The 12262-nt window shown below is 47.0% G+C and overlaps 4 protein-coding genes across 7 annotated transcripts; 2 read left to right on the forward strand and 2 right to left on the reverse strand.

Annotated features, from left to right (window-relative positions):
• Positions 1-524: 524 nt before the first annotated feature.
• LOC130532502 (olfactory receptor 11A1-like) lies at positions 525-2257 on the reverse strand. The gene has a single exon (XM_057045186.1). The coding sequence runs from the start codon at positions 1641-1643 to the stop codon at positions 732-734; it is 912 nt and encodes a 303-aa protein (XP_056901166.1). The 5' UTR covers positions 1644-2257; the 3' UTR covers positions 525-731.
• Positions 2258-2543: 286 nt separating this feature from the next.
• On the forward strand, positions 2544-3635 carry LOC130532487 (olfactory receptor 11-like). Of its 3 annotated transcripts, none has more exons than XM_057045158.1 (2): positions 2544-3236; positions 3350-3635. In XM_057045158.1, exons 1-2 carry the CDS (start codon positions 2544-2546, stop codon positions 3593-3595), a joined length of 939 nt encoding a protein of 312 aa, XP_056901138.1. In that variant the 3' UTR covers positions 3596-3635. The 3 variants fall into 3 exon arrangements, with proteins under 3 accessions (XP_056901138.1, XP_056901146.1, XP_056901155.1); XM_057045166.1 differs by having other exon boundaries at positions 3378-3635; XM_057045175.1 differs by having other exon boundaries at positions 2570-2710; positions 2835-3635.
• Positions 3636-3836: 201 nt separating this feature from the next.
• Positions 3837-6790, reverse strand: plekhb1 (pleckstrin homology domain containing B1). Of its 2 annotated transcripts, none has more exons than XM_057045205.1 (7): positions 6594-6790; positions 5161-5313; positions 4992-5094; positions 4874-4913; positions 4708-4795; positions 4436-4599; positions 3837-4333 (listed from the first exon to the last, which is right to left on the reverse strand). In XM_057045205.1, the coding sequence occupies exons 1-6, from the start codon at positions 6628-6630 to the stop codon at positions 4466-4468; spliced, it is 555 nt and encodes a 184-aa protein (XP_056901185.1). In that variant the 5' UTR covers positions 6631-6790; the 3' UTR covers positions 3837-4333; positions 4436-4465. The 2 variants fall into 2 exon arrangements, with proteins under 2 accessions (XP_056901185.1, XP_056901178.1); XM_057045198.1 differs by having other exon boundaries at positions 3837-4353.
• A 3854-nt stretch (positions 6791-10644) lies between these two features.
• LOC130529895 (olfactory receptor 11A1-like) lies at positions 10645-11601 on the forward strand. The gene has a single exon (XM_057040572.1). The coding sequence runs from the start codon at positions 10645-10647 to the stop codon at positions 11599-11601; it is 957 nt and encodes a 318-aa protein (XP_056896552.1).
• The last annotated feature ends 661 nt before the right edge of the window (positions 11602-12262 follow it).

Raw genomic sequence — 12262 nt, forward strand, 5'->3', positions numbered from 1 at the left:
TGAGATGAGCCAAATTGTATTCACGAATGAAAGTCTGTTCCTGTTATTGGATTATTGCATATTTTATATCTGTTAACCCCCAACCCTAACCCTGGCTGAACCTCCCAAATGCTCCTACCTGTCTCTCTGGTACCCCTCCAGATGTTCATAGGTACTAAACAGAGTGTAAACAATTATTTTTCCATCTCTGCGGACAAATGAATGATTCTTCTTCTGCTTCCTACATTCATACCATTTTTATTTATCATCTGATTATTTATATTGGACTTGTGGAGGGTCTGCCGGTGTGCCCCTCCCTGGGTGCACGGACGCTTCAGTTGTTCTAACTAAAGGAGACTTGTGTCTCTGTGTCCTCAGGCCTGTCTTAGTTATTGACATCTGTTCATGTACTGTCAGGACACTGCTGAGGGGACCAGCCTGGCCCCAGTGTGCACGAGGGAACACAGTTCATCAGCAGGCTGTGCGGAACACCAGCAAACACTTTGTCACTACATCAGTCTGTCAATAAAGATATTTCAAGCAGATTCTTGTGACGGTTGAAGAATTTATTTGTGGATGAACAGACCAAATAGTGAAAAGGCATATTGATAGGAGGAGCTGCTGCTGATATAGATGATGAAGATGATGTTCTGACCATGGCCGTGCCCTAAAAACACTGACAGATAAAATACTGATCCATGAAACGTGGAAGATGATCCAGAGACCCACGGTGTTCCTGAGACGGCCCACAGTCAACAGAACAGCTTCCTGAGGCTGGTGGAGATTTCCCTCATCTTCAGTCCATAGATGATGGCATTGAAGAGAGGCTGATACACAACAAACTGCAAAGTCATGAACAAATGTACAGCTTTTGGGATCCGGGCGTTCAGCCGCACGGTGATGATTTCATACGCAGACAGGAGAGAAAAGTTGATTAAAACCAGCAGGTGCGGCAAACAGGTCTGAGCGCTCTTTGTTCTCACCTCTTTACAGCTTTGATACGACACCTGGATGATCTTCACATATGTGAAAAGGATGAAGAACATGGGGATAATACCAGACACCGTCAGAGCCACCACGCCGTGCACAAACACCGCCCTCGGTGTGACGCAGTGAAGTTTGTACAGAGAATTATTACAAAAGATGCCATCTAAAGTCCAGCGGCAGAGCTGCAGTCTAGAGCTCAGGGCAGCCATGGCGGCAGAGTGACAGGCAGGAACCAGCCAGGAGGTCAGCAGGAGGCTGCCCAGGGTGCGGTTCCTCATGATGCGGTGGTAATGCAGAGGCTGACATATGGACGCGTACCTGTCAAAGGCCATACAGGCCAGCAGCAAAAACTCTGCACCAGCAAACCAGTAGTAGAGGAAGAACTGCAGGTGACAGAATGAAGGCGATGCGGTCTGGTTCTCTGACACCAGGTCCATGAGCAGCTTTGGGTGGACGGCAGTGCTGCAGAGGACAGAGTTGATCAATAAAGCTGCGATCAGAACGTACATGGGCTGCTGAAGGTTTGGCTGGCTCAGGATCAGGCCGATGATGCTGCAGTTACAGAAAACCATCAGAAGGTACATCAGCAGAATCAAACAGAAGAATATGTAGCCGTACTGCTGCACGTGGGTGAACCCCCCCAGAGTTATCACAGTCACATTCACTCCTTCCTCCATGTTAGCAGAGGGAACGTGCGCTGGCTCTTTATATCCCCTTTATCCAGCCTCTGTGGATCTCCTGGAACCCTGGAGGCCCAAAAACACCAAACTCACCCTCGTGCTGAGCTCGTTGACCAGCTCCCGCTGTGGATTCTTTTCAACAGTTTCCTATGAAATGGATCAATAATCCATCAACGTCCTGAATGTAGAATATTTGTGCTCGTGACCACGTGGACGACACGTTGAGACGCACTTTCACAGTGTTCTTTTAATTAGCCGTCACTTTTAATGCTTCACACTATGTTTCCAGACTTTTATTGAGAATGGGATGCAACAAGGCCATCACCCACCATCACCCGAGGGTTGTTCTGCTGGACTGGAACCACACCAGTTCTTCTATGGTGCTGTTATGTTGGAGATGCTAACCATCAGTGCACGTCTCCAGGGTCAGGAGGTCAAATTGTTCAGAGGTGACGTTCCCCTCAGGATCACCTGACCTCAACACTGGATTTCCAAACAGATGGATGGAAGCAGTTGATGTAAATTCCCTGTGTGGCACCACAGCAGAGGTGACTGGGAGGAGCTGAAACTGGGAAGCTGCTTCTCTGTGGAGGAGAACGGAGGGCCTTTAAAATCGCTCACAGACGTGTTGGACCTGTCGGGCCGGCTGTGTCTGTTGTCTGTTCCCATTTCCTGTTTTAGTTTGTCTAACTCTCCTCTCACTTGTGATTACTTCCTGTCAGGTTTTCCTCCTGTGTGATCGCCCAAATGTGTTGCACCTGTGTCTTCTAGGGCAGTCAGTCTGGTTTTAAAGAGCACCCCTGTTTTTGGAAAGACACCTTGTGACAGAGTCATAGCTGTGTCAGTGTTGTGCCCGTGACCTCAGTGAGGCTGTTCTACGATTCCACCGATGCCGTCATGGATGATCCAAACGTCACATATATCACTTTTGATGCTTATGTGGAGATGCAGAAATACAGATATCTCTACTTTGTCATCATGTTGTCAGCATTTGTGACAATACTCTACAGCAACGGTACCGTTGTCTACGTCATCTACGCCCACGAGAACCTTCACCAGCCCATGTATGTTTTCATCGCAGCGCTCCTGGTTAACTCGCTTCTTTACAGTACTGCCGTCTACCCCAAGTTACTGGTGGACTCTCTATCGGACAGACAGGTCATAACATACCCCGCCTGTCTCTTCCAGTGGTTCATGTTTTACTCATTTGGTGGATCAGAGTTTTTACTGTTGGCCGTTATGGCCTACGACAGGTACGTGGCCATATGCAAACCTCTGCAATATTCAGCCATCCTGAGGAGGAGAACAGTCGGCATTTTTCTCGCTGTTTCCTGGTTCCTGCCTTTTTGCTGTAATGCTGCTGCTGTTGCTCTGAGTGCTCGACAGAAACTCTGCAGGTTTTCCATCAACGGGATCCTGTGCAGCAGTACAGTCCACAGTCTGCACTGCCAGGACTCCAACCACGCGCTGAGAGTGGCGATGTCGGCATACGGTCTGGTTCTGTTGTTCCATCTTGTGGTTCTTTCTCTGGTGCTGATCCTGTTCTCCTACATCAGGATCCTCCTCGTCTCCTACCAGAGCAGTAAAGAGGTGAGGAGGAAAGCTGCACAGACCTGTTTACCACATCTGATGATCCTCATCAACTTTTCCTGTCTGTGTTCATATGATGTGATTCTAGCTAAAGCTAAAATTCATGTTTCCAGAACCACACAGTTAATCATGACTTTCCAGGTCATCATGTATCACCCTCTCTTCAACCCTTTTGTGTACGGCCTGAAAATGAAGGAGATTTCCAAACACCTGAGCGCTCACTTCCATCTAGAACCACAACTGAATGCATCTGTGTAGCATCTTCATGTCAACGTTTCATCTTTGCCGTTTGGATCCCCTGTTTGACAGGTTTCATTTTCACCTCATTTTCATTTTATCAATCGAAATCAAACGTGTGACGGATGTTTCTGATGTCGGAGGACAGTGAGACAAAACATTTTACAATGGAATTTATGAAAAAAACCCACCCCGTCTCAGTCCATCCGTCCTTTGTTAAAATGGCAAAATGAGATTTCCAAAATCTTCCAAATTTAAGGAAAGTCCAAACTTTCAAGTAAAGGCTACAGATTCAGCTGGTAAATTAGGTGGGAAATAAACCCTTTTCTAATTTTAACACATGTTGACACATGTTGGCGACACTCGATGTGATGCATTTCATTTTATTTGCAGCGGTTTTCTTTAATATTTGGTTTTAATTGACTTTTGGTCTCTAATTCTGATGGTTGTTCGGTGTCTGACTGCTTTATTTGCATTTTTATGTCTGCAAACTGACGAATAAATGAATCTTGAAATCAGACTGTTGTGTGTGAGAACCCACTGTTTCCTGCTGTACCTGACCTACCGCCCCCTAGTGGTGGCCTACGACACACACAATGATTCAGCCTAATGAAATGGCTCCTTAGAGATTGATGCCGGCTTCTGATACATTTCCATCTGTTATTTACTTGTTTTCTGTAAAACTGGATCCAATGTGATTTAATTGGTGCCACATCTTCAACAGAAAAAGATGAAACACAAGAACAGCAGGACTTAAGCACCAGGAGACAAGACAGCTTATAGGTGGACGTCTCGGGCTGCTTCCTGTCTTCAGGACCGTTGGATGTTTTGCCTCAGGAGCAGGATGTTCATCTTTCCATCTGTTTAGAAATGTGTTTTTCTGAGAAGAAGGATGGACAAGAACAACTGACTATCAAGCAGAACAATGTGCTCCTGAAGGTAAACAAGAAAAAAATGTGCACCTGTGGATGGAAGGTTCTGGTCTCTGAGTGTCAGCAGAAGAAAAGCGGCATCCACAGGAAGGACCTCATCGCTGTTCCTGCTGCCATTCCAGCCAGCAGCCCCACAGCTACGGTCCCCATCACCTCATCAAAGGGGTCCCTCTGGACAACCAGCTGATGGCTTCCTACAGAGAATGAGATCCAACTGATCACTTGCTCTAGAGAAGGATAACGATGGACAACAGATACTGAATCCTGCGTGATCCTAAATGTATGTTTCATGTCAAAGATACCTCCAGCTCCAGGTGTGATGTAGACTGTTTGGGAGGGGTTTATGGGAATGGCCTGGTAGGAGTCTTCATAGGGGTTGTACGTAAAGACCTACATGAACGACAAGAAGCTGGAAACAGAACCGAGCCTGAAAGCCTTCATGTGTGCCGTACAACATGGATCACTCACTGGGCTCCTCCTCGTCTCCAGCAGAGTGAGCTTCCATGCTCTGAAGAGAAGACAGAAAGCAGGAAGTGACACGTGTAAGTGAGGAGGGAGATGGAGTACAAGTAGACAGGTGACTTACATGGACTCATCCTCACTGCTGGCACACAGGTTGACCACTGAGCCATCTCTTAACAGGACTGTGATGCGGTTCTCCCGTGGATTATTCTCTGGTGGAGTCTGATCTGCAGCGCATATGTGACATGAATATACTAAAAAGTGGACCTGAAAGTTTGACTTGAAGTTCTTACCTCCACATTCGAGACCGCAGCGGACGTCCACACACGTCATCTTGAGGTTGACGCGATGCTCCAGCTCTCGTCTGCTGTCGCTCTTATAGAAACAAAGACTCCCATCGATCCAGAGGTCGCACCAGTTCAGCCTCCAGCGTTTCAGCACTGAAGCTGGGCAACAGGCACATGTTGTCACACAGTCAGGAAACTGGATCACGAAGATCCAGCTAGTCTCCTGTAGCTCAGTATAAACCTCTTAAAGGTGTGGTTGAGGACTTATAAAGGATTACAAAACAGTTTCATAACTGTCACAGTTTTCTACAAGATCTCCAGTTTAAAATTCCCAAACATAACTCTGAATAAGTGTTTGTCTGACTTTGAGCCGTGTGGGCCGTGGGTCTGTGACACCTCTGTGGGCCGTGGGTCTGTGACACCTCCGTGGGCCGTGGGTCTGTGACACCTCCGTGGCCACTGGGTCTGTGACACCTCCGTGGCCACTGGGTCTGTGACACCTCTGTGGGCCATGGGTCTGTGCCACCTCCATGGCCACTGGGTCTGTGACACCTCTGTGGGCCGTGGGTCTGTGACACCTCTGTGGGCCGTGGGTCTGTGACACCTCCGTGGCCACTGGGTCTGTGACACCTCTGTGGGCCATGGGTCTGTGCCACCTCCATGGCCACTGGGTCTGTGACACCTCTGTGGGCCGTGGGTCTGTGACACCTCCGTGGCCACTGGGTCTGTGACACCTCCGTGGCCACTGGGTCTGTGACACCTCTGTGGGCCATGGGTCTGTGCCACCTCCATGGCCACTGGGTCTGTGACACCTCTGTGGGCCGTGGGTCTGTGACACCTCCGTGGCCACTGGGTCTGTGACACCTCTGTGGCCACTGGGTCTGTGACACCTCTGTGGCCACTGGGATCAGCATGTTAGGCCGTGTTGAACTCTCTGACCTAAATGACCTGTGATGATCTCCTTGATTATGATTAATTAGGTGGTTCATGGTGGTTCTTCAGGTCATTTGGTATAAAAGGTATATTTTAGTGTCAGATGTTGTCAGTAAACCTCAGTTTAGGGGGAGGATCAGATATTAAGGTAATAAACAGAACTGAAGACTTCTGACAAATTCTTCATTGGACACAACCATCTCATCTCATTAACATCTTTAAACCCTCTCCCTCTCCCTCTGACTGATGGTGTTCTTGCACCCCCCCCACTACCAGAACACTGGGGCTTGAACCCAGAACCCTCTGCTCCTCAGCCCAGCGCCCAGCAGGCTGAGCTACCAGCACCCACTGGACAGAACTATATAGTCTTCATGAGGCCTTCATGCACTTGTCTAACGTTTCTGTGTAAAACTACACTCATATTCTCAAAATTGTTGCAGTTTCAGATCAATGCCATTTTAGATTCGATTATAATCTGATTTCATTCTCATTCAGATTGGACTCACTCTGCCTCCAAAGCCAACCAGACTTCAGCAGCGCCATTGCAGATGACTTAAATCAAATAAAAGTCCTCGAGGTGTGTTGTCCTCTGGAACTCTCTCATTAATCTGACACTAAATTACAGACAGTCTGGATTACCAGCGATTGACCACACCCCCTTTGTTTCCTTGGACCTCGTGATTGTCTTCGCAGTGGTGGACCATGATTAATCCAGCACGAATATAACATGAGGATTAATCGGATTACAGCAAAGACCTCAGATCCCATTTGGTGTGTACAGTGACATCACTTCCTTTTAAACGCCTGTCAAAATAATTGTATTTTTATCTTAACAGTAAAACTTGGAAAACAGTCTGTATTATCTGTAAAAGATCGTTAATATGACTATAAAAACTGCAACCTCGCTAACGTGTCCATGTGAATATGTTTTGGTTTTAAATCTGTCCCACTTATGGATGAAACAAAACATTAAAAGAGGACATCCTTATCATTCATCACAGCTTTAGATCAAATAAGTACTTTGACAATCCAAATGAAAATCAAATGATCAACTATTGCAAAGAATAAAACAAGAAAAGAAGGAAACTGACCGATGAGCGGACGCCATTTTTGGGCTCATATTCATTGCTCCTCCTGAATCTGAGGTTGGACTATCCGGCGGAGCCTCCTCTCCAGTACCCCTGAATAGACCTTACCAGGGAGGCTGAGGAGTGTGATCCCCCTATAGTTGGAACACACCCACCGGTCCCCCCTCTTAAAAAGAGGGACTACCACCCCGGTCAGCCAATCCAGCGGCACCGCCCCCAATGTTTACGCGATATTGCAGAGTCGAGTCAACCACGACAGCCCTACAACATCCAGAGCCTTAAGGAACTCCGGGCCCTTGCCACCGAGGAGTTTTTTGACTACCTCGGCAACTTCAGCCCCGGAGATACGAGAGCCTGTCCCCAGGTCCCCAGGCCCTGCTTCCTCACTGGAAGGCGCGTTGGTGGGATTAAGGAGTTCTTCGAAGTATTCCTTCCGCTGATCCACAACATCCCGAGTTGAGGTCAGCAGCACACCATCACCGCTATACACAGTGTTGACAGTACACTGCTTCCCCTTCCTCAGACGCCGGATGAACCTTTTCGAAGCCGTCCAGAAGTTGTTCTCCACGGCCTCACCAAACTCTTCCCATGCCCGGGTCTTTGCCTTGGCAACCACCGTGGCTGCACTCTGCTTGGCCTGCTAGTATCTATCTATTGCCTCAGGAGTCCCACAGGCCAGTAAGGCCTGATAGACTCCTTTTTAAGCCTGACGGCATCCCTCACTGCTGGTGTCCACCAGCGGGTTCGGGCATTGCCGCCAGGCACCAACCACCTTGTGGCCACAGCACCGGTCAGCCGCCTCAACAATGGAGGAGCAGAACATGGTCCACTCGGACTCAATGTCCCCCGCCTCTCCCAGGATATGGTCAAAGCTCTCCCGGAGTTGAGTGTGAGTTGAAGCTCCTTCTGACAGGAGACTGTGCCAGGCATTCCCAGCAGACCCTCACGGGTCTGTCCGGCATCCTTCCCCACCATCGGAGCCAACTCAAGACCAGGTGGTGATCAGTTGACAGCTCCGCCCCTCTCTTCACCCGGGTGTCCAGAACATGCGGCCACAAATCCGATGACGCTTCCACAAAGTCGATCATTGATCTGCGGCTTCAGGCGTCCTGGTGCCAAGTGCACATGTGGATGCCTTTATGCCTGAACAAGGTGTTCGTTATGGACAATCTGAGATGAGCACAGAAGTCCAACAACAGAACACCACTCAGGTTCAGAGCAGGGGGGCCGTTCTTCCCAATCACATCTCTCCAGGTCTCATTGTTGCTGCCAACGTCAGCAATGTGCTCTTCCTCTAGGACCCAGGCAGAGACGGATGTCCCTCCGCAATCAGATTACTGGCTCCAAAAATGGAATATTTCTCAGCTGCGACACAAAACTGTTGGGTTCCCAGCTTCTGGGAGCTTTGTTGCTGGGTTCTTCCTGCAAGGGGCGTGGTGGAGCCATTCTCCTGCTGCAGCTGGCGCCGCAGGCAGACGCATCTGTGGTCTATCAGCAATCTAGCCTCCTATTTAAAGACTGAACTCCCGTTTACCAGCGTTGGAGTGTTTTGTCCCCTTCGCGAAACCCTGACTTCTTGTGACTAGACTATTGTGGTGGGTTTTTCTTTGTGGACTTATTTTTGGACTCTGTCGAGGTCTCTACGCCTCTCGTGGATCTAACTGTTCTTGATCACCTTCAATAAAGGTGCTTTTCAGACATCATCCTCCACTGCGTGCTACCTGCTTTCGGGTCCTGATACAACCGACCATAACAGTTATTGTGTCATTAGTGAGCTATTCTGATTACTCCCATGTGCCCAACTCCTTGTGGTGGGCGGAGTCTCAGGGTGGAGACTCGACCACACTCAGTGTGGGAAAATAATGGCCTGATGGCCACAGTGGGTCAGCCTCAGAGGATCTCCTGGATAGTGATCCAAACATCAACACTGCTAATGAGCGGCAGGTGAACTGTCCTGCTGGACTTAAGTAGTCCCTCTACACTATTGCCAGTAAAAAAAGATACAAGAACATCGACACTATTGGATAATGTTTAAAACAAATATTAGAAAATACTACAAATATGTAAAATTTACAAATGAATCACATTAACCAAAATAGCTTAAGCATGTTTTATCATTATCACCATTGTAACAAACACCAGAGGGTTTATTGAAACATATGGGGGTGCTCATTGAAACCTTTAACTTATTGCACTGATTCATTGACTGGAGTGAAATCTAATCATTTGAGTCTGGGGTGTTTCTGGTGAGTCTGCTTACTGGGATGCCCTCTTGACAGCACCTTTCCAACAGACTCATAGGAGCTTAATTGGTAGCTAAAGTTTATTGAAAGAAGGCTCAGGACTCTCAAAACCTGATTCATTATCAAGATTTGAATCATTACCGCAGGGAAATCTGAACGCACCGTGCTCAAGTCTGGTCCATTTGGGTCCACTGTCTCTCTCCAGAAGAAGAAATAAGTGCAACAGTATTTAGACTGGAGCAAAATTAGTTTGTTGCTGACAGTGGATCAGGAACTTCAGCTTCAGTTTGAAGGTCTTCTAAGTGTTTATTAATCATTTTACATGGAGGAGTTCCATATGTGAGGAACATAAGCGAGGAGTATCCGTGTGGAGGAGGTTGCCCATTAGGACAGTAGCCAAGTCATCTCTCATCGTGGAAGGAATAGATGGTACGCTATTACGATGGTAAGGATCCAAGCTGACCTCCCTCTAGGGATTCAAGCCTCTGCCTTAACCAATGAGGAGATGATAAGTGAATGGCTGACAGCACTGCTAATTAATCATGATGCTAACATGCCGGCAGTATACATGGAATACCATAACAAGGCATGACAGACAGGAGCATCTGTACTGAGTTTAGACTGGAAGTCCAAAGTCCAAAAAGGAAATGCCTCTGAGACTATCAGAGACAGACAGAGAGACAGAGACACACCAATGATGGTGAACCAGCTGGAAAATGTGGTGGTGGTGGACAAATGAGGAAAAGAAAATGTAGCAATCCCTCATGACAACAACATCAGGAAGGGGGTCCACGAGAAACTGGAGAAATATCGGGGGCTGAGAGATCAGCTGGAGAGGTGATCCTTGTGATCACTGGAGCACTTGGGGCTGTGACCCCAAAGCTGGGGTGATTGGCTTGAACAGGCCCCAGAAACAACATCTGAGATGACTGACAAGTGCAGCGCTAGCAAGCGCTAAGATACTGCTCAGGATTCTCAGGAACTCTTTCTGGTAGAAAGAGGTCAAGTTGAGTTCAGGTCTCAAGTCTGATGGACACAGTGAGAAGAAGCTGTAAACAGCTTAATGAGATCCACAGAGAATGACACAGGCTGATAAAAACAGCCTGCACAGTCAAACCACTCATTTGTGGTTTTATTAATTTGAAGAACCAGTGAATGACTGAGACGAAAGCTTCTACCATCATTAATGCTGTCTTCAAGGTCCAGGTTTCTGCTTTCTTCTCAACATGGACAATAGAGCAAATGTCACATATATCATTGTTGAGGGTTATGTGGAACTGCAGAAATACAGATATCTGTACTTTGTGATTATGTTAACAGCATATATTCTGATCATCTGCAGCAATTCTACTATTGTGTTTCTGATCTGTTTTCACCGGAACCTCCATGAACCCATGTACGTTCTGATTGCAGCCTTGTTGATCAACTCTGTTCTTTACAGCACTGCCATCTACCCAAAACTACTGATCGACTTCTTATCAGAGGAACAAACTATCACATATTCAGTCTGTCTCTTCCAGTGGTTCATGTTTTACTCATTGGGTGCATCAGAGATTTTACTGTTGGCCGTTATGGCCTACGACAGGTACCTGGCCATATGCAAACCTCTGCAATATTCAGCCATCATGAGGAGAAGAACAGTCACTATTTTTCTGCTCTTAGCTTGGATTGCTCCGACCGCTCAGGTTGCTGTTCCAACTATAATGAATGCAAACAGAAAACTGTGTAACTTCATCTTTAAAGGTATCATTTGTAACAGCACAATGTTTAACCTTCACTGTCAGCGGTCAGAAACCTTCAACATCTATGGTTTGATGGCCCTTGTGAACCTTGTGATTGTGCCTGTGATGTTCATCCTGTTCTCCTACGCCAGGATCCTCCTCATCTCCTACCAGAGCAGTAAAGAGGTGAGGAAGAAAGCTGCACAGACCTGTTTACCACATCTGATGATTCTCATCAACTTTTCCTGTTTAACTGTATATGATGTACTTCTGCTGCGACTGAATACTGTTGTTCCCAAAACTGTACATTTTCTGATAACCTTACAGATCATAATGTACCATCCCCTCTTTAACCCCATCGTATATGGCTTTAAAATGAAAGAAATCTCTAAACAGCTAAAGAAGCTATTTGGGAAAAAAAGGTTTGTTCTCACGTGTGTCTACACTTTACACCATAAATGAATTGTTATCATTTTAAACGTAGTTGTATGATTGTGAAAAGCTACATCTTAATCACAGAATGATGGTGAAGTGCTCAATTCTTTAATTAACAGGCCTCGTCTTTAAATGGATTAGGGTTAGTGGATAAAATGTTGGCCAGAACACCACATCTTGGCCTGATGGTCCAGGGCAGGATACTATTGCACCCACCTCTTTCACAGATGCACACCCATTAATAAAGTAAAAGCACACCGCAGCCTTATAATCACAGCGTCAAAATGTGCCTAAACACGTCGGTAACAAGACCAGTCAATACCTTATGTCCAGCTATATGTCGTAAATTTGTAACACGCAAAAGTACATTATGCTGTAGTGAAACAGAGGTCAAAGGGGGTGGCCTCAGTCTTCAGCAGAAACAGCAGCCAGTATCACCAACCGGGTAAATGACATTTTTTCATTTTTTTCTGAGACTCTGAGGAGACTCTGCTCCGCCAATACCTCCTCCCTCCTCCTCCCTCCTCCTACCAACAGCCATAGTAGCTCAATCTTCCCTGTCGTTACCATGCCAATGGCTGAAGTGTCCGGTGGTGAGGCCAAGGTTCTTGTGTTCAGACCCTAGTTAGATTCTGACTAGGGTCTGTTGTCTGTCTGCAGTTCCAGGGATGTTCTCACAAAGTGGGAG

The sequence above is a fragment of the Takifugu flavidus genome, chromosome 1, assembly GCF_003711565.1.
Source record: "Takifugu flavidus isolate HTHZ2018 chromosome 1, ASM371156v2, whole genome shotgun sequence".
In the NCBI taxonomy this organism is placed as follows: Eukaryota; Metazoa; Chordata; class Actinopteri; order Tetraodontiformes; family Tetraodontidae; genus Takifugu; species Takifugu flavidus.

Bases quoted from the DNA above. Each gene is read 5' to 3' on its own strand.
- LOC130532502 (XM_057045186.1), bottom strand. From the start codon at position 1,643: ATGGAGGAAGGAGTGAATGTGACTGTGATAACTCTGGGGGGGTTCACC.
- LOC130532487 (XM_057045158.1), top strand. From the start codon at position 2,544: ATGGATGATCCAAACGTCACATATATCACTTTTGATGCTTATGTGGAG. The intron at 3,237-3,349 runs GTGAGGAGGAAA...TCATGTTTCCAG, and splicing joins CCTACCAGAGCAGTAAAGAG to AACCACACAGTTAATCATGA.
- plekhb1 (XM_057045205.1), bottom strand. From the start codon at position 6,630: ATGGCGCTGCTGAAGTCTGGTTGGCTTTGGAGGCAGA. The intron at 5,314-6,593 runs GTGAGTCCAATC...CCTGTTGCCCAG, and splicing joins TGGTTGGCTTTGGAGGCAGA to CTTCAGTGCTGAAACGCTGG. The intron at 5,095-5,160 runs GTAAGAACTTCA...TATGCGCTGCAG, and splicing joins CTGCGGTCTCGAATGTGGAG to ATCAGACTCCACCAGAGAAT.
- LOC130529895 (XM_057040572.1), top strand. From the start codon at position 10,645: ATGGACAATAGAGCAAATGTCACATATATCATTGTTGAGGGTTATGTG.